The sequence below is a fragment of the Paralichthys olivaceus genome, chromosome 21 (genome assembly GCF_024713975.1).
Source record: "Paralichthys olivaceus isolate ysfri-2021 chromosome 21, ASM2471397v2, whole genome shotgun sequence".
In the NCBI taxonomy this organism is placed as follows: domain Eukaryota; kingdom Metazoa; phylum Chordata; class Actinopteri; order Pleuronectiformes; family Paralichthyidae; genus Paralichthys; species Paralichthys olivaceus.
The window spans coordinates 8,585,380-8,609,651 of record NC_091113.1 but is presented as its reverse complement, the minus strand read 5'-3'; the positions used below and the strand labels follow the sequence as shown (position 1 = coordinate 8,609,651).

At 42.2% G+C, this 24,272-nt stretch overlaps 1 protein-coding gene across 1 annotated transcript in view; it reads right to left on the bottom strand.

Annotated features, from left to right (window-relative positions):
• Positions 1-1,613: 1,613 nt before the first annotated feature.
• dock1 (dedicator of cytokinesis 1) overlaps positions 1,614-24,272 on the bottom strand; it is a 155,915-nt gene continuing 133,256 nt past the window's right edge. Inside the window, exons 41-52 of the mRNA XM_020083260.2 lie at positions 21,033-21,174; positions 20,645-20,726; positions 18,772-18,856; positions 17,040-17,126; positions 15,402-15,578; positions 14,405-14,488; positions 6,991-7,128; positions 6,342-6,484; positions 5,793-5,991; positions 4,110-4,290; positions 2,995-3,146; positions 1,614-1,744 (exon numbers count right to left, since the gene is read on the bottom strand). Of these exons, the coding sequence (XP_019938819.1) occupies positions 1,649-1,744; positions 2,995-3,146; positions 4,110-4,290; positions 5,793-5,991; positions 6,342-6,484; positions 6,991-7,128; positions 14,405-14,488; positions 15,402-15,578; positions 17,040-17,126; positions 18,772-18,856; positions 20,645-20,726; positions 21,033-21,174 (1,566 nt within the window). The 3' untranslated portion in view covers positions 1,614-1,648. The remainder of the gene's footprint in view (positions 1,745-2,994; positions 3,147-4,109; positions 4,291-5,792; positions 5,992-6,341; positions 6,485-6,990; positions 7,129-14,404; positions 14,489-15,401; positions 15,579-17,039; positions 17,127-18,771; positions 18,857-20,644; positions 20,727-21,032; positions 21,175-24,272) is intronic.

The following is a 24,272-nucleotide window of genomic DNA, read 5'->3' as shown; positions in this document are numbered from 1 at the left end:
ATTAAAGGACACATACGTTGTTTCAGTTTAGATTCTTTCTTGTGTGTCAAAGTTTATTTTGTGAACGTAAAAAGTCTTAGGGGGGGTTTCAGACTGAGGAGCTACAACAAGAAATAAAACGAATTTAAATTATGAACCTGAAAATGAGTATATTGTGTTTCCTTTAATAAAACTGGTTTAAAAGGCTGAACGCCTCAAGGTCTGTCTGCGCCGGAATGATTCAAAATGTCCTCATTGTCAAGTTATTCCACCGACACCCGAAGTGATGCAAATATTACTCAACTAATTAAAGAGTAATTGAGTTTAAAGCTGCTGTTCAACAGATAATTATAATGTGACAAACTTTAATCATTCATTTGAATTCAAAATACATTAAACCCATCAAGCTGAGAGTAAAACCCGTCAGCCTGTGTGTCTCAGAATCCGACGACACCTCATCTATAATTTTCAAATAAATAAAAAATGTATTCGCATGACATTTTGATACGCCACAGCAACGAGAGGAAACTAAAGTTTTTAAAAGTATGAGAAGTCGAGGAGTTTGTAAAAAAGCAGAATTCAAAGTGCGAGAAGCAGGAAGAAGGTGACAGGTTCATCTAAGCTGCTCCAGCAAATATGGGCCAGGTTCCAGATTCCCACTCTCAGCTTTGAACAACGATCACCAGGCGAGCAGGCACATTACATGAATGAGATCGCATCACTCGATATAAAGAAGTCGTTCCGTGGCGTAACGCGTCCCACTACAATGCGCCTTTCTGCCGATGATGAAGTGGTGGTTGCGATGGCTGTCAATCAAGCAGACGGGAAGCTCGGAGTGGAAGTGAAGACATTTTTCAGGTTTGTTTTCTTAGTTGAAAAATAAGAAGGCCAAGATTTTTTTAAAATACATACATTTTAAAGTTTATTCAGAAGTGATGTCAGTAGTGAGCCGGGAACAGTCAATATTATTGGAATCCAAGGTTACAGCATCGAGGACAAGGTCTGAACAACGATAATGCGATGTGAGTTAGTCGTATGTGCACTCCACAAATTTAACCAATGAAAATCCTTGATAGGTTCTCACATACCAACTCGGTCCAGTCCCCGTCAATTGAAAACCTACAGGCCCTTTTTTTGTTTCAGATAAATGCCACTTAATCTAACGTTAATACAAAAAAGAGTCATGATCAAATCACAGACAAAAAAAAAAAGAAATCAAATCATATATACAAACCTCTGTACATAGTGGGAATATGAATAAAAAGAGATAAAAATGAATTCAATGAGCTATGTGCTCTCATATACTTGAGAGTGGGTCGGTGTTGGAAAGCTGTTGGTTCTATCCGAACAACAATCTCATGTCATGATAAAGTCTCCAAGTGGCGTGGCAGCATTTACAAACTCAGTGACTGCTCATCTGTGCAACGCTCTCCTCGCTGCAGACGGCGTCGTCGTCAAACTGAAGGCGAAAAGGAAAAATGATAAGAAGTGGGCGGGCGGCGGTGAGGTATTCATCTTGTCAAGCTGGGACAGGGAGAGAGGAATGTGTGGGTAAAAAAAACCACCGCTTTTCAGGGGGAGCGGTTTCTGCTGTTGTTGATGGTGTGTTGTTGTTTTTTTTGTTGTGTTGTCAGTGTGTTGTTTTGGTCCTACTGTCAGCGTCTTTTGTTCACTGTACAATTCCTGAATCGATGGAGGCCTGTTTCCTGGTGGTCTTGGGAGGAGGCGGGGGAGGGGTCTTACTGGGCAGAGGAGGAGGGATGTGCTGCGAACACACAAAAACAAAAACAAAAACACACACACACACACACAAACACACACACACACACACACACACACACACACACAAATCAACCTTTAAATCTCAATATTCTCAAGACAACTCAGCTTTATGCCAAAATCCAGAGCGCAGGATTAAAAGCTGCCATCGTGAAATTGATTGACAGGACTTTTAATAGAAGAACTAATGCCGGGATCAGTTTACACAACGTTTGTGTGAGATCGGGGATCACGGTGCTTTAAAACTGTCAGAGCGCATATTTGTCAGACCACAACTTGAACCTCAGCCAATCCTATGATGACAGAGCAACGAGTTGAACGGAAGCGACAGACTTTTCTAGATCAAGACTCTTTTGTATTCTGACACAAAGATCATTGGACATGTTTTCTGACTGGGTCACAGACATTTACATCTGAGCTACTGATGTGTTCTGATATGTTCTAAATTTGAGTCTCAGGAACTTAAAATGATGAGAGAACTGAAAGAATATCATTCAATCTATCCAGAGAAAAAGACTGAACTGCTTCTCTGTACCTCCTGAGACGCCTGAGCTCATGACAGAGACAACAGACGAGGGGTAATGCTCGTCAGTGACCTCACCTCCGCCTGCGTCAAGGACTGTAAATGAAGAGTGGCTGTCACTCAGTCTTGAAGCATCTGCTCTCACTACACTGCTGTCAGTCCGCTGCCACACAGTGTGTGTGTGTGTGCCCAGGCTCCGTTTTACTACCTGTCCATGGGCCGTGACAGTGGATAAATAAGATTAGTTAACGTGTGGCGAGGAGAGAGGATGGGCAGCGTAGACGTCGCTGAGTGTGGCGAGACGAGCCGCTGATTAACAGCGGGAGAGCTCCTGATGGATGTGAGAGGTAAAGTAATCATCCAATCAATCACGTCTGAGAGCAGGGCCGGCCGGAGGGGGAGGCCGAATATAAATAACAGCGGGGTGGACAGGCTGGCGTAGCCTCTTGCTGCTAACTGACTGATGCCTACACTCGTCTGTGACACAGATTACAAAAATCACACACAAACGCAGAACAAGTACAAACCTGGGTGAGGAAGAAGCATGCACACATGGAGACATGCATGCTCGCACATTAGCATGGGTTGTAAAAAGGGTAGGGGATAGCGGAGGAGGTTGACCCAAATGTCAAATGCGTGTAGTGGCATCCTGTTTTATTGTAAGTGCCATATATCATTAAGGAGCTCCTCTCAGGCCTAATTAAAACACCTACCCTCAGATGGGGTGGGGGCGGCGGAGGCGTCGAGGGACTCGTCAGGTCTTGATTATCAAGCAGGTTCCCGTAATCAGCCGTGCTGCCTTTCACGGGCAGCGGAGGAGGAGTTTCACCCTTGTCAGAGCAGCCCATCCCGTTCAGCTCCAGACCTGCACGAGCACATCAGCTCACATTCATCATCAGAACAGGTCACATGGACTATTTCTGCTCAGTTCCACTTCAAGACTGATTTTATTTTTAAACAATAAAAGAAGAAGAAATGAGAGAAAGTTTTAATTCAAATGGAAACTTCACTTTGGATCCGGGAAAAAGTTAAGTTCAATTAGTCTTTTATGAACTTTGATTCTCACCCCTGATGATGTCATCAACACATTGGTTCACACTTTATTTCAACCCCTTCTCGAGATGTGGTGTTATGCTGGCAGAGATGCATAATGGGTAGTGTTGCATTTACCCGACCATTGAGTGTTTATAAAGTCTCCACTCTCTCCCACTGAAGCTTAAATATAATACTTATAGTCAAGTCAAATCTAAAAATGTCAACCTCTGATGCATTTTGACTTAAAAAACAACATGATGGTTTTACATTCTCAAATTTTATAGAAGTGAAATATTAAACTAATTTACAAGGAGATGATAGTATGATAAAACCCTTGGATTAAAAATCCATCTCAGCATCTCTTACATATTTCACCTCAAGCTTCTTAGAGAAGGAAAGAAACGTGTTGAAGTGTGTGGATCCCTGTACAAAGAAGCTGAAATAATCTAAAGCACCAATAGCAAGTCTCTGTTTTTAGGGTCAATTAACATCCTTGATAAGTAACTTAACACATTGAGCCCCTCTGTGTGATGGTGGTGTCAGCTGCAAGCACGGTGACAAAGAGACCAATGTAGAAGTTCATCTGCGGTGCTGACAGTTATAATTTGCGTGGCCATTAAAAGAAGTGAGGCTAGTATCACACATACAGTAGAGCTGCATTCCAGATCAAACTGTGAGCAGCATTTGTAGCTCAGCATGTGCTAACAGGGAGGTCCTCACAGATGGTGGAGGCTGCTGTCCAAAGATGGCACAACCTGTTAATTGAGTGAGAGTAAAATAGACTCTCTCTTACTGGAAACAGCGTGCAGCGCGCTAAAGGAGAGTTTGCTCCTGGGCGTGATGGGCGGGGGTCCCGGTGAGGAGGAGTAGTTGGAGGATGAGGACGGGGGTCCGGGGGACACTGAGAGGCGGCGGTCTCCACCTATTTGGTTGAGAACTTGACTCCTTGGTCTCTGAGGCCGCAGGGGGCTGATCTGTGTGATCATGAAATGAAGAAAAAGAAAGTAGATGTTATGAGGGGCCTCTCTAAAAGTAAAATAACCTAAATTACACAACAAGTCAATAGAACAGAAGTGAGAACACAATTTACTTTGAGGAGAATGGATGAAGTCTACCATGAAATATAACAGAAAATCAATGAAAGATAATTTAAATGAGAAAGTCAGCCCCACATCTCCTTTGGGACTATTTTGTGTGCATCCATAGTAAGTCTGCTATTTGTATTCCTAGAGGAGAAACCATTCGGGAAAAAAATCCTTTTTGGGTTGCAAAATCTTATCTGTGGTTAAATATCATTGTTCGCATGCGGGGCTGCCTTGTCCCAGCTTCATCATAGCTGCAATTTGAATATGAAAAGATACGGCCTCAGGGCTCTTCCACACTGTTGGCGACATTAACAAACAACTTTGTAATTGGCCAAACTCAAAGCAGCCAGCCACGAGGGAGACGCTGAAAACACACACATTCATAGACAGAACTGAAAGCTGAGATTTGCATTGAGGATGAAAATCTATTTCTTCATTTTTTCCATACTAGACGATAACTTTAAATCCAGCTGCAGCTGCTTGGTAACCACCAGAGACCTCTAGGTGCTCTACCCTTGACCCCTGAGGCAGGAAGCTCGTATCATGAGCCAGACGGCTCCACCACTGTCAGGGGCCCCCTTTGGATCCCATCCCTGTGCTTATCTTAATGCTGTTCACAGGGGAACATTCCCACTGGGCATGCGGAACACAGTGATACCTCGGCTGTAATGGACACAGTGGGGTGAGGAGGGAGGTAAAGATATGTAGAGAACTGAGGGGAGAAATGTGAGGAGGTAGAATATTGGAAAAAAAAAAAAGAAAAGATAACATGAAAGCGTTGAAGAGAGCAGAAAATATGTTTAAGAAGTCCTGCCAGAGACACATTATGCTCATTGCAAAAACCTAATATGAATTTTCACTGTAATCCTGTTCTTATACTTTCAGTACAAACTTGATTTGAGAACGACGCCAGAGAAAAAACGTCGGAAGCTCTGCAATCGAAATAATGCAGGCTTTGGAAGAGAGAAACTGCTCGGGAAACTTTTATTAAATCCACCAACTGTTTGATTTGGATTATTCATGTGAACTATCAGGTTTTGTTGGCACTAAAGGAAAAGTCAGGCGGCATCAAGATCATTAGGAATCATGCATATCCCAGGAATGGTTTATTATGACATGAGCATATGGTCTATTATCCAGATCAGCTGCTCGTGAAAAAATATTTGTTTGTAAATTTTTTTCCTTTTAGATTCCCTATCTCCTTTTCAACCATGGATATCCACAACAAGGGTACGATACAGTAGTACAGAGAACATAAAATAGGCTTCAGTAAAGCAAAAGAAAGAAGCTAAAGGGAGAACGAGAGGAGAGTGGAGGAGAGGAAACAAGAGGAAACGAGAGGAGATGAGAGGTGAAGAGGAGAGGCGAGGAGAGAACAGGAGGAGCAGTACCGTCTCTGAGAGTATGACAGCCTCAGCGGGCTGCAGCTGGATCTCTGTGGTCTTCATCTCTTTGTCAAAGATCTCCTGGTGCTTGCTGTTCCTCTTCTCCTTCTTCTTCTCTTTGCGCTCCCTCTCCGGCTCGTCGCGGTCCAGCTTGTCCTGAGACTTGGTGTGCAGCTTCTTTGGCAGGAGAGGCTCCAGGGCAAATCTGAATAAAAGATAAGGTGATATTAGTCCGATCAAACCCCTTCGCTCGCCTGTGAGGTAGCTCCATCAATCCCCTACTGGTTTGGGGAAGCAGGAGGAAGCTGGTTGTTCTCTGAATGTACCTATAAAACTTCAATGCATCCTTTAATAAACCAGCAATATTCCATAGATATACTGATTCATGCTGGGGAATATCTGGAGGTATAACTCCATCAGCTGTCAAGTAAGGAAAGAAACTATATTAAAAATGATATACTGAGACCCAAAAAAATAGTTAAACTCAAATGGGATGAGAAGTCAGAGAGGTTGTGTGGGGATTTAAGTCAAGAAGAACTGTGAACTGGTTGTTACCCGTCTGATCCAGGCCTGGAGGGGGAGTTGTCAGAAGAAATGGAGGTGACTGAAGCCACCGACAGTGGCCTCTGGGAGGAGGGCATGGTGAAGGAGCGCACCATGGAGTGTGGACGAGGCCCCCGCCGTTCGTCTAATGCCGGCTGACAATGCAGAGAAAAACATACAGTAGGAGTTTAGCTTTAAAGTCACTGTCGTCTGCTTTGATTTGATCGGAGCATTTCTGTTTGGGCTTTAGTGTAATTACAATATAAAATTCAGAGAGATTCAGATGGAGAACTGTTCCTCCTGCAAAGGTGTGGAACATCATAATTATACCTCAGTGCAACATATATAAAAATATTAGATCTATCATTAAATGCAAACACAATATTTATTGTTAGTTTAACATTGCACTGAAGGAATTTTAAATAAGTACTCTTACACCAAAAAAATGCTGTCGGATTTCTCAATGCAGAGAATGATGGATATATTATTATTAATATTAGTAAACTAAATACTACAAATTAAAGTTAAAGTTTTGACGACAGCTCTAAATTGACAGTCAGTGGATTATCATTGTTATAATTTATAACGAGGGCAGAAGAATTTGAAAGAAGTGGTGCAGATTTACATCAGAGCACTTCTAATGACAGGTAAAAGCTCTCACCAGGGTCTTAACACCATACTGTTTCTCCACCTTCTCCCGCAGCTGCTTGAAGCAGGCCTCCAAGCGGTCATGGAAAGGCCTCAGCGCCTCCGTGACCTTCTCTCCGTGAATGCGAACGCCCTCAGCAAGGTGAGGGATCTAGCAGAGGAAAGACAAACCTTTATATACAACATACCCTGGAGACATGAGACGTTCGCTATCACAGTAATATACTACTATAATATAAAACCAATCAAATGCATGTGACCTTTAACCTCCCTGGCTGTGCATACTCAGCAAACGCAGTGATTGTGAGTGTGTCTGGACAAAGAGGGAATATCTGTGCAACCTTATCCAGGTGGAGGTAGAGAAGGCTGTTGCCATGACACCTCCACTCCTTTCCTCCCACCACTCGCATCAACACGACGTAACACACATATAATAAACCTGGCAATGAGAAAGCACAGACAGGCTACATGTACAGGCATGTACTGCATGTGACGGACGCTTGGCTCTCCGCTTCAGACGCCAACAAAGATGCAAAGCACCCATTCAGGCAAACTGCTGCCTCTCACACACTGCAGGCAGCTGTTGAATAACATCAGCTAATATAGGCAGCTCAGGTAGAAAGAGACTGAAACAGCTGAAAACTAGTAACTGGAAAAACCCCAGTGCAACCTTCAGTGGGGGAGGGGGGGCTTTGCTGACTAATCTGGCAAAATTGTCCCATGTGTACGAGAGCACATTTTGTGTTGGTTCTGTGTTAAACACCATCTTTGGATGCGGGTACGGTGGTGAAGAATTGCGCAATTACTCGCCAGAAACAAGCAAAGATGTTAGTCAGCTGTGGTAATATGGAGCTTTTCTTTCCCATTGCAACTGTAAAAGTAATATATCGTGACTGCCTCGCTGTGTTGTGAGAAACACTGTGAAAGAAAAGTGAAAAGAAAACAGCGAATGCTTTTACGCTTGGAGATAAGTAAAAATAGAGAAACAAAGTAGATGAAATGGGATTTAATTCAACATCTATATTAATCTGTCCCGTCTCAGAGTGATGCAATTGCACAACACTGAACTGCAGAGTGCATCTTGTGCCTTGTTTTAAGTACAGTAGCTTTCACAGCTCACAAATGCACAAAGGCCTGAGCTAATGGAACAAAGAGTCAGCTCAGAGTACAGAGACGTGTGTGAAGTATCTGGAATAGGTGGACCACAAGAAAAGACTGCAAGTGTGTGTGCGTGTGTGTGTGTGTGTGTGTGTGTGTGTGTGCTAACCTCTGATTCTCTCGAGCCTGCTCTTCCCTCTTCATATTCTCTGAGGGCAAACTGCCCCTCCACCCTCACACAGCAAGAACTGACTTCACTCACTCAGCTGGCACACAACACCCATCCAGCTTTGTGATGCAACCTTGTGCAAAAATCTCAAATGGTACATGTTTTATTTACAAAGGGATTCCGTGTGTGTGTGTGTTGGGGGTGTCTTATTAACAGTGAGAAAAAAAGAACTAATGCTGAAACGCACTGTAATGTCCCTGTTTGAATCATCAGTTTGTTTCAGCATCTAAACAGCATCTCCTGATAAGAGCAGCACACAGTGAGCAGAGCAGCTTGAAAAGATTCAGGGGAACATGCATTGCAGCATCTAAAATCCAGGATCTCTCACTCACTGAACCTTAGGTACTCTGCTGCGTTCCACAAAAACCAAAGCTTTGCAACAGAAAGATAAATGAGAAGAGGCTGCAGACACACTGCAAAGGTTTCCCCTGGTATCGAGCACGTCCATTATCACCGCCGAGACCTCTTTGAGGGGAGAGGAGCGGAGAGGACGGGGCCGAAAGACAAAAAAAGGTGAAGGAAAGAGAGGCAGAGGGGAGAAAAAAATAGACAGAAAAGGGGAGAAAAGGCAGCGAGAGTGAAAGCTGAGGCAAGATTCACGTCTCCCAGGATACCCACATCTTTTTATAGACCTCAGGATGATTGAGTGCGACTGAGTGGCGGCATGGCAACAGGATTCTGCTTGGTGGCTGTATGGAGTTCATTGTGGGAGACACTCGTGCTCAAGGTTGCAAGCACACACACACACACACACACACACACACACACACACACACACACACACACACACACACACACACACACACACACACACACACACACACACACACACACACACACACACACAGGGTTGAGCTATCCTTATTAGGACTGTGCCGTGAGTTCCTTTCATTGTGCACAGCCTAAAGCCAAGTTCAAACTACATGACCTTCAAAGTCATCTGAAAACTAACCGAGCCCGACCCGATACAAGATGCAATGACTCTGTGCCACTTTGTCCCTCACCCGCATGGTTAATGCTTGATTTCCACAGCTACAGACATCTTCACCACCCTCAGCCCGTCCTGCGCTCTGGAGTTGTCACAGACTCTGACTAGATTTCGACCAAGTTGGAAATCTGATCGGGGGCTTTCGCGAAACTAGTGTGTGACTGGCAAATCTGTCTGAAATCGTGTTGTGTGAACTAGGTTTAAGCAAAATCATCCCTAATCTTAACCTTGACCAGTTCACGCCTAACATGGACCTAACCTTATTAAACCCCAATATTAACCAGGACCTCAGAAACGACCCTTGCCTCATTAAGACCAGTTGGAAAAGGTAACAAAAATCAGTTCACATACACTCAGTAGTATAATTACATGCAACTTTTTAAAGTTCTTTTTTTATTTCTCTCCAGCAGTCAAGAGATGTTACCTCATGTGAGGCTGATGTTAATAGCTCATAATTAGACAACAGAGACCTGGGGGCTGCGTTTATAAATCCAGCATGGATCCAACTCTAAAGCTCATCTTACAAAAAGATTAACAATGCATGCTGCAAAAAAATATTATGCACTGGGAAATAAGATGAATTTTTTATTGGAAGAAGAGCAAAGTTGGAATGTCAGATACTGACACTGAGATGCTTGCTGGGAAGGCAAGGCAAGACCAAAGGTTTTCATTGGTTAAAGCCATGTGTTACAGGGTCAACTTTAAAAATTGAACTCTTTATAAAATAGAAATCTTAGAAGAAAATGGTAAACATAGTAAAAAGGTTTGGGCTTTCCAGACAAAGACCCAGTGACCAGTGGTTGGGTATCACTGCTCTAATCAGCCTCCCTTCATAAAACAATGTATGACAAGCTGGTTTCTGTACCAGCACAGAGAACATACACAAGAACCTTCAAAACCAGATATTGTTCTCAAGGGTTGGTGGAGGTTAACACTGAACATGTGTTGGTCAGGATGCCAGAAGCAAGACCCCAGGAGCATGCACGTTTTTCTATTATTCCACCCTGGCCTGGATTATCCAACCCAGTACATAAGCCAACTTCAGTATTGTTGGTGTTACAGATCTGGGTTTGTACGCCATTTGAGGCTTTTGTTATGAAGAAGAGTGTACTAGAGGAAAATGGGTCATAGTGGAAAAATGATCAGGGTCTTGGTCAGAAAAGCTATTGTCCTGCGAGATTCCGAAATCCGTGCCGTAGAAAGGCTAGAAAAGCTGTGCCGGTTCACAACTTGACAATTCTCACTGATTTATCAATTGCAGGGACAGATCCAAACCACAGTCTGCTATTAGTGATCCCCGGTCTATGGCATCGACTCTACCAATGATTTAATTAGCTGGAAAGCACAAATGCTGCCAACGGATACCATGCGAAAATGACACAGACGTGAAAGTGAGCCACAAACGCTCATTGGTGGCAATGCCTCCAATCAGGTTAGCCAGGAATACTGGACTGCTGTAATACTGTGCCCCCCGGCAGTTAATTATCATTGACTGCAGCTTTAAATAAAGTAAATCATTATGACACCATGAAACAAATAATTATTATAAATACAGAGAAAACTTGTCATGTGGATGTTCATTTGCAATACGAAGACTTCTACACCATCAGTGTTTTTCTTCATATCCAGCAGACCCAGACGCAGGCTTGATATTTCCATGCAAATCACAACATTTGAAGTTATCATAGACCTTCCACGCTACACTTTGCGAGCATGCAGGGATTACAAATGAAGCCCCAACCCCATATTCAAAAAAGCAGATGCGCAAACCATCAACTGAGAAGACGTATGGAAGAACTGGCCTTTCTGTTTGATATGAGCAGCGTCTCTCTGAGCCCACTGTTCTCAGCTGAACTCTGTCATTCGGTGCCTCTCTAATGCACAGTGAGCAGACTTCAGCTCCACACCCTGGGGTGCTGGGACAGCCACATTGCCTCTGCCTGGTATTAAGGGTGTGATGACACATTAAGACCTTTCATGAAGGTCACGAAGGTCTTAGGGACGCACACAGCCAGTGATGAGTCCGACGGAGTATTAAACAGACTGAATTTGCTTTAGCTGCGTCTCAATTCAGGGGCCACAACCTTCGGAGGCTGCCTCTGAAGGCGGATTGCTTCAAAGTGGTATGACTACAGTGTCCTATTTCAAAGGCTCCTTGAAATGCGGTCGACACATGCATACTTTCATCCCTGAGAAACTCGGAGGCTCCGACAGGTGGATTCTTTTCAGAGCAGCCTATACCATGCTAACACTTTTAAATGTAAAAATACAACATTCCAAATCAACTGAACCGATTTAATTTATTCATCTTACAGAACATTGAAAAGCGTCCCATGAATGTTGGTACAAAAATAAAAAAATGAACCGAATCGAATTAGACTACGATGCCGTTAAAGACATTTAATCACACTGCAGTGAGAAGTCTAAGGTACATTAAAGCATCTGTCCAAGATCGTAATTATAACAAGAAACATCAGAGAAAACACCTAGTTTGTATTTGCTAAGCAGCTTTTTACAATAGCTAATTTCCTGATTTCCACTTGCTCATTTCCTCTCTAATTACTAGATGAGGACGACGTGTGTTTCAGAATAACAGTGCACGCTGGCTCATTTCTCCCTGTGTAGTTTGGAGCAGACTCATCTTCATTTGTCTCATTTAGACAGATTCAAGATGGGAGATAAACAAGCTGGCTCTGGCAAGGAGACAGCTGATACCATTCCAGGCCAACAGCTCTGCTTTACTCATCTCCTTTAAAAGTTCTCTATGTGTGTGTGTGTGTGTGTGTGTTTGCGGTGGGCTCGGCAAACATGTATCTGCTTCCTCTGTGACATGTCTCTGTGATGTTCTTACCAAACAAACTCAATCGGGTGTTTTTCCTGCTAATGGAAGACACAAAAATAACACGATTTGTGAGTTAAGGGGAATGTGAGGGAAATTTTTAACCTGACACAGCTGCCAAGACAAAGCAAGTCATTTCTCTCACACTGGTAGGTCTCTGTACAACAGAGCAGCCGCTAATTAGCACTGCGGATTGTGGGTGGGTGATGATTTCAAAATTGCAGTGTGATTTCTAACACTATTTTAGTCCAGCTGAAATATCATGTTGGTGCTGAAATGGAGCATTTTCACATCTTTGGAACCAACAATCCAAGATTTGAAACAAAGCAGTGTTGCTTTTACATTATTATTCAGCGCTTTTCGTTTGACATGAATATAAAAATAACTCATGGGTCTTGAAGGTAACATCTAGACGCATCCTCCAACTGTGTCAGATGTAGTGTATTTGTGATATGCCTTCTCTCCAGCAGTAATGAAATACTGACACATTTATTTATAGGGTCCCCTCACCTGCTTTGTCAGCTTCAACTTCAGTCATTAGTTTCTAGACTTTCCCATGTTAACACGGTTATAAAACTAATTCCGTTTTTAATATGGAAATAATATTTGTATTATAAGGATTATAAAAAACAGTTCTACTTCCAAGGTAAAAAAAACGACAACACAAAGGACATCAAGCTCGAAGACTTCAGCGTCAGAAGCAGCGAGGCAAAATAATACTGGGGTATTTCTGTTGTGTGTCTCTGTGCCTTATAAAGACAAAAGGTTTCACAAACACAAAAGAGCCAAACTTTTCACATTCAGAGGAGCTCCACCAAGAGATATGGAGCACAAAGATGACCTATTTTTCAACAGAGACAGCAACAACTATTGCAAATTCAATTAACTTCTGGCTTTCTTGCAAGAAGCAATAGGAAGCAGCCAGGAAAAACAAAATTTCTCGAATATGTGCTCGATTCCAGGGTGAACCATAAGGCAGGAAAGCGTGACTTCCTGAGTATTAAAGTGACATTTAGTTTACAGCTAAAGAATTAAGAGAGGGCAATACAAGAAGAAACGACAGGACAGAGAACCTACAGTGCAGCTTTATAAAGCCCCAAAGGGAGGAGGTTTTTGTTTTTCCTTGAGAAAGCAAATACATCCAGGAGTTTATTAATCAAAGATGAACTACAAATGAGCTAAAAATCTGCTGAGGTTCGTGGTAAGCAGTGCATGTTGTGATGCACCCTAACAGTGTGTGTGTACATTTCCTGTCTGCTGCGTGTGCACGTCCTTTAGACTCAGCGAGGATGCAAAGCTCGCAAAATCTGCCGGTGCTGATCTTGCGCGGTCTCTTCATGCATCGGAGCTTCCTCCCTAACTTCAGAGTGTTTGCTTCAGCATAATCCCTCGCTATTATTTCCACTGAACTCTATCACACACGTATTCTCTGGTGACTTGAGTAACCGTCATTGGACATCTTGCCAGAGCACAAACAGCTTCTTCAAATGATATTATATTTTCAGCTGGAACCCTTCAGAGTGAGTCTTTTTGCAGCAGCAGCGACAACATTTCACATAAATATTCCTCAGCATTGAAACTCTCCACAGTTGACTTATATGAAGGACTTCCAGCTGTTCACGACAAGACAAGACGCGATGCCACACAATGATAAGTTAAGATAAGAGTAAGATGTAAGGTACTTGGGTAAAGTGCAGGATGATTCCACGAGCAAGTATAATGTAATTGTGAATTGAATATATATATAAATATTAAAATTAATGTATACATACATAATGCACAAATACAGAATGAAGTGAAAGTATGAACCACACTGCCTAGTGTCTGCAGAGATGCTGGTTTGTGGCTCCCAAATTTCTGGCAATGATTTCATTACTCTAATTAATGTAAAAAAACATAGTAACTTCCTTATCGACACATGATTGGCTGAGAGAACAGCCCAAAGCAAATTCACTCAACGAAAGCTCAATTATACTGAAAGACCAAGAGGCATAAAGTCACATATTTATGCATGTCACGCTCCTCCATACCATCTAATTCATACTGTGTGTTTTGATGCCTGCAGGCTATGCCTCTCTTCACGCATGCCATAGAAAATAAAATATATAAAAAACTGTGGAATATGTCATCTTTTAGAGTCAACAAGCATGTTCCTGTGAGGAGCTGTTCACGGCTTTTCTTTAACCCTGACATCTCTGAAAGGAAAGATTGCTGCTTTAGAAACTGTGAAAATGCGTCACCATGATCGTATGTAATTCTAGGGTCTGTCTCACCTGCCAGGCGATGAGGTCCTTCAGTTTCTCCATCTTCTCAAGGTCGTCTGGGTGTTCCTGCGTGTACTTGTCATTGAAGAAGGCCTGGTGAAGGGAGATGAGATACTGGAGTGAGTATGTTTGCATGACGGGAGGAAGAGAAAATGCACAGCAAGGCCAAAGGGAAATTGTTAAAGATTTGGAGGGGGGCTGATGAAATGATAAAAATTTGTCTCTCCTCTACCCCCTGCACTATTTCACTGAGATGAAGGAGTGACCCCAGGGCAAAGAATTCACATCGTACTTCCTGACTCATACTGCACCGCTTCAACAAGGCCACTATGAATCTATTCCAGGTCGTGATATATGCTGGAAAACCAACAGGCACTTTTTTTATCATAAAACACAAGATAAAAACAGTTTCCTTTACTACATGAGGTGCTGTTGTGTGATATTGAACAGAGCGTGCAGCCAATAAACCAACGACAATACGAGAAATGTGATAAATTAGAGTTACAGTCCTGTGGTTGTGTGCCTCCGCCAAACGGTTAAATTGGAGTTTAAATCAATGTCTGTCCAGAAAATAGACTGTATGTAAAGGTGGAAAACACATCTCCACTTCCTATCGATTCCACTGTGGAAGTCAAATGTTTTTGATTCAATCAACATCTTTGCCGACGTCGTCTTTGTGTGTGGCACCTCTTTTTCATTTTGAGATGTTTATAATCTTTCTTTTTTTTTCGTTTTGCACCCATTCGATTTAAGAAATGCCTTCAACAAGCCAGCTTCTTCAATTTTTAATTTTTCTGCTGTATTTTCACATGGGCTTACTTAGGTCCTGAAAGGAAAAGTTCCAGAAGATGTCTGGAGTCCAGTGCAAGTCTGAAAGCAGCTTAACAGTTAAGACTTCATCTAAATTTCAGCTGGAAAGCAAATAAGCCCATTTCCAAACAATGACATTATGGCTCCAAGTGATATCTTTAAAGAATAAATCCAGACTTTCTTTCACGTTGATTACCTTCTCATAGTTGGTAAAACCCCCCATGACAGCTGGGTCCACGATCCCATTCAGCAGCATGGAGAGAGGGTTGATGGGAAGGTTGGGGTCCGTGAGATGCCTCTGCACCATGCTGCTTATCTTCTCATTGGTCAGCTGCATCGTTTCTATGGCGTTCTCCAGCGGACTGATCTCCTCCTGCGAAGCAGAGAGAGTAAAGTTGTCACCCAAACATTTTCAGCACACATACATCACCACTGTCTCTGTAATCCCAACAATGGAGACGTTTTATCTTCACCGACTGGGGCTCGGTTATTAGAAGATGGGCTTAAGAAACTTGACACATAAATCATGGAGGATAGAGAAGCAATTAATCTTTTTTTTTTCACTGCACCCAAACATAAACCTGCAACTGTCAAAATGAAGATGGAGAATGTGTGCAGGGGAATTTCAGCTCCTGGTTCAACAAAATATGATTCTGAGAGAAGATAAAGAAAATACTGTTCCTCTCATGTGTGAAAGCAACTCAGTCCTAATGTCTTTAAAACAGAAAACTAAAATCTGAATACTAAGAATTTAGCAGAAAGTGGATTGTTGATCAAATGTCAGATTTAGACTCTGGACCAAAAATAAGATGGTTTGCCAGGAAGAAAAATCTTCAGTCTGTGCCGGTGTGTCTCAGGCCAGCTTGATAGAAAGCATTGTCAGATCGCAGGCTTTAGCTCGATGAATCTCAGCCCAGTCATTAAGCTTTAAATAGAGAGGTTGACCTCGGGGACCCGGTCTCTCCCCGGCTCATCTGGAGGCCAAGCTGCTCCTGACAATATGTTCCAATGCTGTCGACTAGTGTTCTGCTCTGAATTAGAATGGTATCGGAGAATAACATGGAATCAGGAGTTAAGGAGGGGACGGGGGGAGATCAAGGGTTTTTTCATTGAAACGATTGTGGATGTAGTGACCGGAGGGACCATTGTGTTGAGCTAAATGCCTGAGCTGCCAGGTGTGTAGGCGTCGCGTGATGCTATTTGACGGCTATGGATGCAGAGGGAGCAGAGTGCAGTAAACAAGCCTGGCTAAAGATAACCTCTGAGAAAGGGGCGAGATGTTCCCTTTTCTTTTTTAACAGCACAGACATGAGAATGACAAATCAAAGTGACGAATGAAGAGTAATCGATTGCAGAATCTCGCCAAGCTGATTACTCTAAGTAGTGCATTTGTTTTGGTACAAACTAATGATGCCGGATGAGTTGAAGTGAAGCTCTAACTGCACTGTGACTTATATTACTGTGCTCGTTTCTCCACAGATAATAAAAACTAATGTCCATTCCACGTGTAACAGTAAACACTAAAATGATTTGCTTCAGTCAGACCAGGAGTAATTCTGTTACAGGAAAATCACAAAGAGAGTGGGTTCTTGATTCTGGTCTAGTTGTGTTTACGCTGTGTAGCTTTTTTCAGTGGAAACAAGCTTTAAGGAGCGCTGGATGAATCGATGTGACGGATCATGCCCTGTCGTTAGTCCAGGGGAGTGGCACGCCTGCGTCCAACACGGCTGTCTATGCGGCTTAAGTGGACAAATCATATCGATTGCCTCCGAGCTGCAGATCCTCATCTGATTAGGGAGGCCCGCCTGGCACACAAGGCGCTTCTTCTACTCACCGTGGAGACCGACTTGACTTCAAACCAGCGCAGGATGCCAGGGAGCTTGTAGGCCGTCGAGTACGTGGTCCTCTCGATCCACATGTTCTATAGACAAAATGACAAAGACACAAAAAAAGTCAACATCAGAGGGTGAAGATTAATTTGCTCCTGCCAAACGACAATAACACAAGCTGTCACTAAACATTTACATGAGCAGCAATATTCTGATATTAACCTGATGAAGACAATAAGAGAGTCATGTAAACAGCCTGATAATGATGATCAACAAATTAAGACGTGGAGGATTCAGACCTTAATTATGTAGAAATGCATGAGTCTTCAAATGAAATACCCCTTTTCCACCAAGGAGAACCTGATGCTAGTGCTGGAGCTGGTTCAACTTGAAGAACCAGTAGCTTTTCCACAGGCTACAGCCTCCATGGAGCCACGTCAATATATTACTCTATGAGCCTCTGATTTCCCAGAAGTGCCAACTTCAAGCATAAACTCATCTCATGTCTCCTCGACGGAACACTGCTGCTAATTTATCCCCCATGTCACTTGCAACCTGGATATTACGTGTGAACAAAACATAATTCATTAGTCTAACTGAAAATCTAAACTCGACAGTTACACTATAGGCAGATCTGGATCACTATCTGCTGCTTTATTTAGTCTGGATCTTCCTCATGAAAAACACTCCTTGTGTTTTAACAAAACAATCAAAGTAAAACTAAAAAAGAAAAAAATGAGCTGCATATAAATGAGAGTTCTACAATGCAAGTGATTTACTCTGAGGGAAATGACTAAAGGAATCTGTGGAGCATAAACTTCAAACAATAATCCGGTGGCATCCCATAATAAATTACGAGACAGGAGGAGCAGAACCGAGACAAACAAGCAGGAACCCAATCAAAACAGATACAAATGAAAAGCCCTTTTTAAGTTTACTCATTTTGCTGCATCTTGCAGATGGAAAAAATGAAAAATAATGTTTACCGCTTTTGGATAAAACTTGTTATTACCTAGATATTAAATGTGGGATATAGATTCATGGGACTATCATCGCTATTGAAATCCCAGTCCAGAAATCCCAGTCTGTATGGAGCTGGTATATCTCGGTAACCGTATCTTATCAACTTCAAACATGGCCTGTGTGTTGTTAAGCTCCCTTGAAAGTGCAGAGTCAAATTTGGTGAGATTTGGACACGTGATGCATTCGAAGCGGCGGCTGGCACTCAATAATGTAAGTGACAACAGCGTTAATGCTTGTCGTGGACGTGGCAGTTCAGGGTTCTGTGTTCTTCACTGAACTTTGAATAAACGGTTGAACAGCTCTTTGTGCAGCAGTGGAGGTGCAGCTTCAAAGTTCTTTCCACTTTCAGAAAGAAAGCTGCAACCGGCATAATCACAGACCAAGAAAGCAGCCCATCCCATACAGACATGTTTAGAATGAGCACTGTGATAGTAAAAGATTAAAACTCAGCATCTATCATCAAATTGTGAAACAAAAATAAACGGCTAATTTCAGCCTGACAAACATCTCTAAAACCTACTGTTGCATGCACTACAATTTCTTTCGTTAAAAAACTTTCTTTATTTTAATACAATATCAAGTAGCCTTCATTTGAATCTTCATGAATATTTTTTAAAGAGCAATATTACATAAAAACAAAATGGACAAACAAAGATGCAACATAAAAAAAAGATAAAAAACCAAGCAAGAGGAAGAAAAGTTCTCAGCAATTACCGCAAACTCATTGTCGGGGTCCTTCTCTCCCTTCCTCACTGGCCTGGAATACTGGAATTTATGGACTTCATTTACTGTGTAGAAGCTGTGGAGGGAGGAAATCAGCACCTGAGTAAATTAAAACTGTTATGGGCAATCTACAGCTTGATTCAAAGGTTGATTGCTTTGCTTCAGGTCAAACACAGGACAGGCCCCGCTCTGCCAGGAACTGTGGCATTTAGCGCGCAGGTTTTTGACTTGCTGTTGAAGCCTCATCTACATAGGAAAAAGATGGATTTTTTGGGGGTGGCACACGTCACCGACATATCAGACACATAGAGAAGCTGCAGCATATGTGACAGAGGAGCAGGGATGATCTTTGCTAAAAAAGGTTAATAGACTTTTAACACTGGGAAAATGATGGTGATGCACAGTAGCGGAGGGAGCAGCTGTCTGGGCATGTGCACACTCCCCCACATGGACACATCTCTTTCTCTGTTTTTTTTTCTTTCTTGTTGCTAGATATCCACATATACACTTTCCTGGGGAAATTAGCACACATCTATTATCCTCACACAGCATATTGCATTTCCAATTCCTAAACCCATGCCATATGGTTCAAAGAGCATGCTTTGACTTTATTAGCAAACCATTATGAATAAAATATGAAACGAATCTGTGCTGTTACAAAGCCACTGGCCTTTTATGTTTTTTTCAGTCAGTGTGTGCAGATGAGGCTGCAACAAAAGCTTTTGTAACATTTCAAACTCCACAAATAAATCAGGCTCAGGTCTTATTGGCACTTGAGCCACTTACAGATGTTCCCTCTCGTCCCGCTATTAAACGAGCAAGACGAGACTCTTTAGTAAATTAGCTGAGAAGTTGAAAAACTGAGGATGTTCGCTTCTGATCTAATAAACAGATTAATAAAGCAGCTTTAATTCAGCCGCACTTCTCGACTTAAAGCCTTTACATGTCATTAGGTATGATGCAGTAGCACATTCTGGACAAAGCAAGGTCAGAAGGTGCTGCGCTCTGCCTGCTGCTGCTGCTGTGACCGTTGGGCTAAAGCAGCTCAGTCTCATTGCTATGCACCGCTGATGTTTTGCACTAAATGAGAGAGTAAACGAGAATAAACAGAGAGATAGGGATGGAGAGAAACAGAGAGAGGGAGGAAAGAGTTGGCAGAGAAAGAGACGGACAGACAGATGATGCTGAACAGCCCTCTGTCACTCTTTAAACACGGTTGTCTAATCTAGGATATGAACAGTTACATATTCCAGTCAGAAACAATTCCCAAACACGCCAACAGGCTGCCGAAGGGATCAATGCAGGGGGATGTGACCAAAGCTGCAGGCGTGTGATAAGATCAGTGCCCAGGTATATTTGCCAAAATGGTTTTTCCGAATATATATCTTCTTTTAATTATGTCCAATGATGCGCTGGATTGCATATCAAAGTGAGTTTGCACAGCCGAGCGATGCAGCTGGGGTACAGATTGGGCAAACAAGGAGTGCAGGGGGCCCGCTGTTTGCTGTGGCCCCCGTGCCACGACTCAAAGGTATTAATGATGTCAGAGCTGTTGTGCTTGGCACAGTGACTAACAACAGATGGCTGTGGCAAGTAAATGATCGCGAGGACGACAAGGTCAGGTGCTGCTTGTTCTACACAGACACACATTTACATCAAGATTTAATCACCTCTGTCTCAGCAGTTCCTCGACACACCACACTCCAAAAAGATCACGCACAAGCTCTCTAAATAGTTTTTGAGTGACTGGGGAAAGTAACCTGGGCTCTGCTGGATTAAAAAGTCATGCTGTGTGACTTTGAGTCACACACTCTAATTGTAGAGAAACAAACAAGTGTGTGCGGAGCGAGTATATCCAGCTCACCTCACTATTTGTTCAGACACGGGCTTGTTCTGGAACTTGGCAGGCAGGTCCAGGATGGGTTTCACCGTGAAACACTGGATGTCTTTCAGCAGAAACATCAAGGTTATAAATGAAAGTGTTGGAACTAAGATACAATAACAATTAGGACATGATGATTCAGTATTATTAACAAAACTGAATTGTGTTCTTATAATTTCTTTCAGGCACTTCTGTGATCTAACACGTAACTAGAGGGGCACTTAGAGATGCTATGACAAACAATAATACCCAATCTTGACATGTAAAAAGAAAAGGATATCATGGAAATCAGTTTGGTAGTTGTTCTACAGACAAACAAACAAATTGCAATGAAAATATATATTTAAAAAAAGACTTGTGGTGAGGATACACTGTCCTGAAGAACACTTGGTGTCCTCGCTGGGTGGCGTGGTCGTCTTCATCTTGTCCGCGTTGGGAAACTGCGTGAGGAGACGTGCCTCGAAATCCTCTCTGCGCTCGTACTCCTTCCCGCGGTACATGAACATTTTATTCTGAAGGACGATGAATGAAACAGTGAGACATTAGATATGTACATAAAAGCAAGAGCACGACACAATCATAAAATCTGGTACTAACTAGCTCACATTATGTGGACATAAGGTACCACTGTCCCTTTTCTCTGGCAGTGTTGACAGCATACAGTGCCATTTCATGGACCATTTCACAAGAGCATTAGATCCAGTAGTTAAAAGTCATTCGGTGAGGGTAGCGGGCTGTAATTGGCCCTGTGCTGTGCCTGGGTTAAAGCACATTATCATAATCTCCATATTAAATTTTTGGAAACGAGGTAGACCAAGTTTTTGGCACCGATTGAGTGTTTGGACAATCAGTGTTCAGAGCGGCCTTGCTTGGAAAGACAAGGACAGACTGCAAATGGCTACTGCCACTTAGCTGGGGGGTTGCTTTCACACAACGGCTGCTGCTAAATACAGCAAAGTGATGACGCTGCCTCGTAACAGACGTCTTAATATCAGTGTGGTAAGATCACGGCGGCGGAGGACGAGCTCTCCTCACATCTCAGCGACACGATACGAGGGTTTACTTTAAATTACACCCTCATTCATTAGCTTAACAGGGACATTACACAGCTTGAAAGTCAGGATCTTATCTAGAGAAGAATAGCACAGACTTTTTTTTTTGCATTTCCGTCTTTCTTTCACAGACCATCACGACACAATAGATTGCACACAGCAGGCCCCTCTCGCTCATGCACAGCACACATCTCAATTCCCCAATTAATTAAAGCAACTGCAGCCTGGGGACATTTTCAAATTTGCTTTGACAGATAAGTTGACAAAAGCAAATTGATTTCCAGAGCCATCACTTTCAACTGCCGGTGGTTCCTCTACATCTGGGTAATTCATTGTTGCAAACTTCAACTGTAAGGTTTACATTTTTTCTTGCACCATGGATCATGGACATCTAATCGATGCCAACTGTGTGCCTACTCATTTGAGGACAGTGGATAAATTTGCATTCATTGTCACAGACTAGCTGGTTCTGCCAAAAAGAAAATAATGTCCATGAGATAATAATTCATTTCGAAAATGGTCTTTTCTTTTTCAGCTGGTGGGTGAAAAGACAGTCAAGAGACAAAGCAGCAACAGTTCAGACAGCTGCAAAATCTTCAAGTTCAAATCAGTCAGTTTAACTTTATTTATATGGCATGCCAAACAAAACAAATGCATTTTAAAATGCTTTACAGGCGATTGACTAAACATGGGATTTAAAAATGAATTAAACATTTGTTAAAAACATTCAGGTTTAGAGATGAATCAACATTGAAAGAAAGACTATTATTGATAATAATATATATATATATATGAAGCCATGAATATCTATGACATTAAAGTCAGACTGAAGAGGTAGGTTTTTAATTTAAATATAAGTTTCTCAGATCCTCTGGAAGGCTGTTCTGGGGACTTGGAGTGTGGCGGCTGAGAGCAGCATCACAGAATGTTTCGGTTCTGAGAAGAAAGACAACCAGAGGGTCTGAGGAGCCTTCCTATAAACCAAAAGTACTAACACATGACCTGTGTCAGGATTTTAAAATAGGTGTGATGTGATCTCTCCTTTTGGACGGCAGAGTTTTGAATGAATTGTAGCTAATGTAAATGTAACTCATAGATTTAAGTTCTTTGGACGCGTTTGCTGGAAGACTAGAGGACATATGGGTTTTATAATAAAGGTAATGTATTGTGGGGGGTGAATGACTAAATCTAAATGGAATATTTGTTCTATTGTTTCAACTTCTTTGCAGTAATGGTTTACATGGATAAAGTCTGTAAAATGTATAGTTGCTACATTTCAATATACTGCGCGGTCAGATAAAGGTTTTACTGACACACAGACTGAAGTAAAAAAAGATCATCTTGTTTTATTCCAAAACAAAAGTAAATGATATGAGAATAGTCCACAGAGTGAATTCCCTCAGTTCTGCGAATGTGCTCAGGGGTCTGTCTGAGGAACATTTTGAATGATAGAACATGACAGCTCATATCCGAGTGTCTCCGAATGTGGCGTGCTCGGATACATATTTCAAACCCCAACTTTCACACACCCTGAAATGCTCTTTAAGCCGAGCGCTCACAGGAAACTCAATACAGCGATTAAGTAAAGTTTGTGATTGATGGGAAGAGAAGTGAGAGGAGGAGAGAGACGCCGGCTGGATGTAAAGTAAAGGGCAACAAGTATAGCGGAAATCTGCTTTTGAAATGCTGAGAATACCTTTAAGGCGTCCAAGAGCTGAAACTTACTTGGGATTCTTTATAAAGCCAACAAATACAACAGGAACCTTCAGTCATGCTTCAAAGCCTCTTGACGAGGTATTGTGGCTTTAAGGTTGAAATCATGACACAAAGAAAAAACAAAACAAGCTGTTTTAACTGGGATTAGCTGTGAGCGCAGCTTTAGACATGATCTGGAGTGTGCTAGTGTCTAATCACATTAACAACTAATAAATCATAAGCAGCTGAATTAAGCACTCGTGCATAAAATCGATTCTTCAGGGGGGTGGATACAGAATACCTTTATCAAAGCATTGATTTTCTTACATAATTGACTTTTTCCTGAGGACGCTGCTGCAACACACACAAGCAAAGAGGGGTTTGAAGAAAATACCCCTCAACACTAGATTTATCTTAATTTGCAGTTGAGGATGCAGAAAGAGCTCTTATGAGAGAACAACGCAGGAGCTCACTTTTTTATTTATTCTGCTGTATTCATTCAAAAATACTTGTGAAATAACAATGAAGTTTTATCTGTGACTTGACCTTCAACCAAAATCTGTTCAAGTGAATATTGGTACTAAATTTGAGGAAAGTGAGAAAGTGACAATCAAATTCTAATCATTTCTCTCGTGAATCCAAGTGAAAGTTTGTACCCTTTAGATACCGTGTTCACACGGCACAAAAATCTATCTTGTGAGGTCAAAGCGACCTTGACTGTTTGAGCATGCTCACAAAGAACACAATGTACATACAGACGCTAAATCATAGTTTGACTGCTGGGTGTTAATGGAATGGAGGCACAATAAAAATACAGGCAAAAAGTGAACTCTCCTCTAAGGATGTTTAAATGGCCAGTTAGA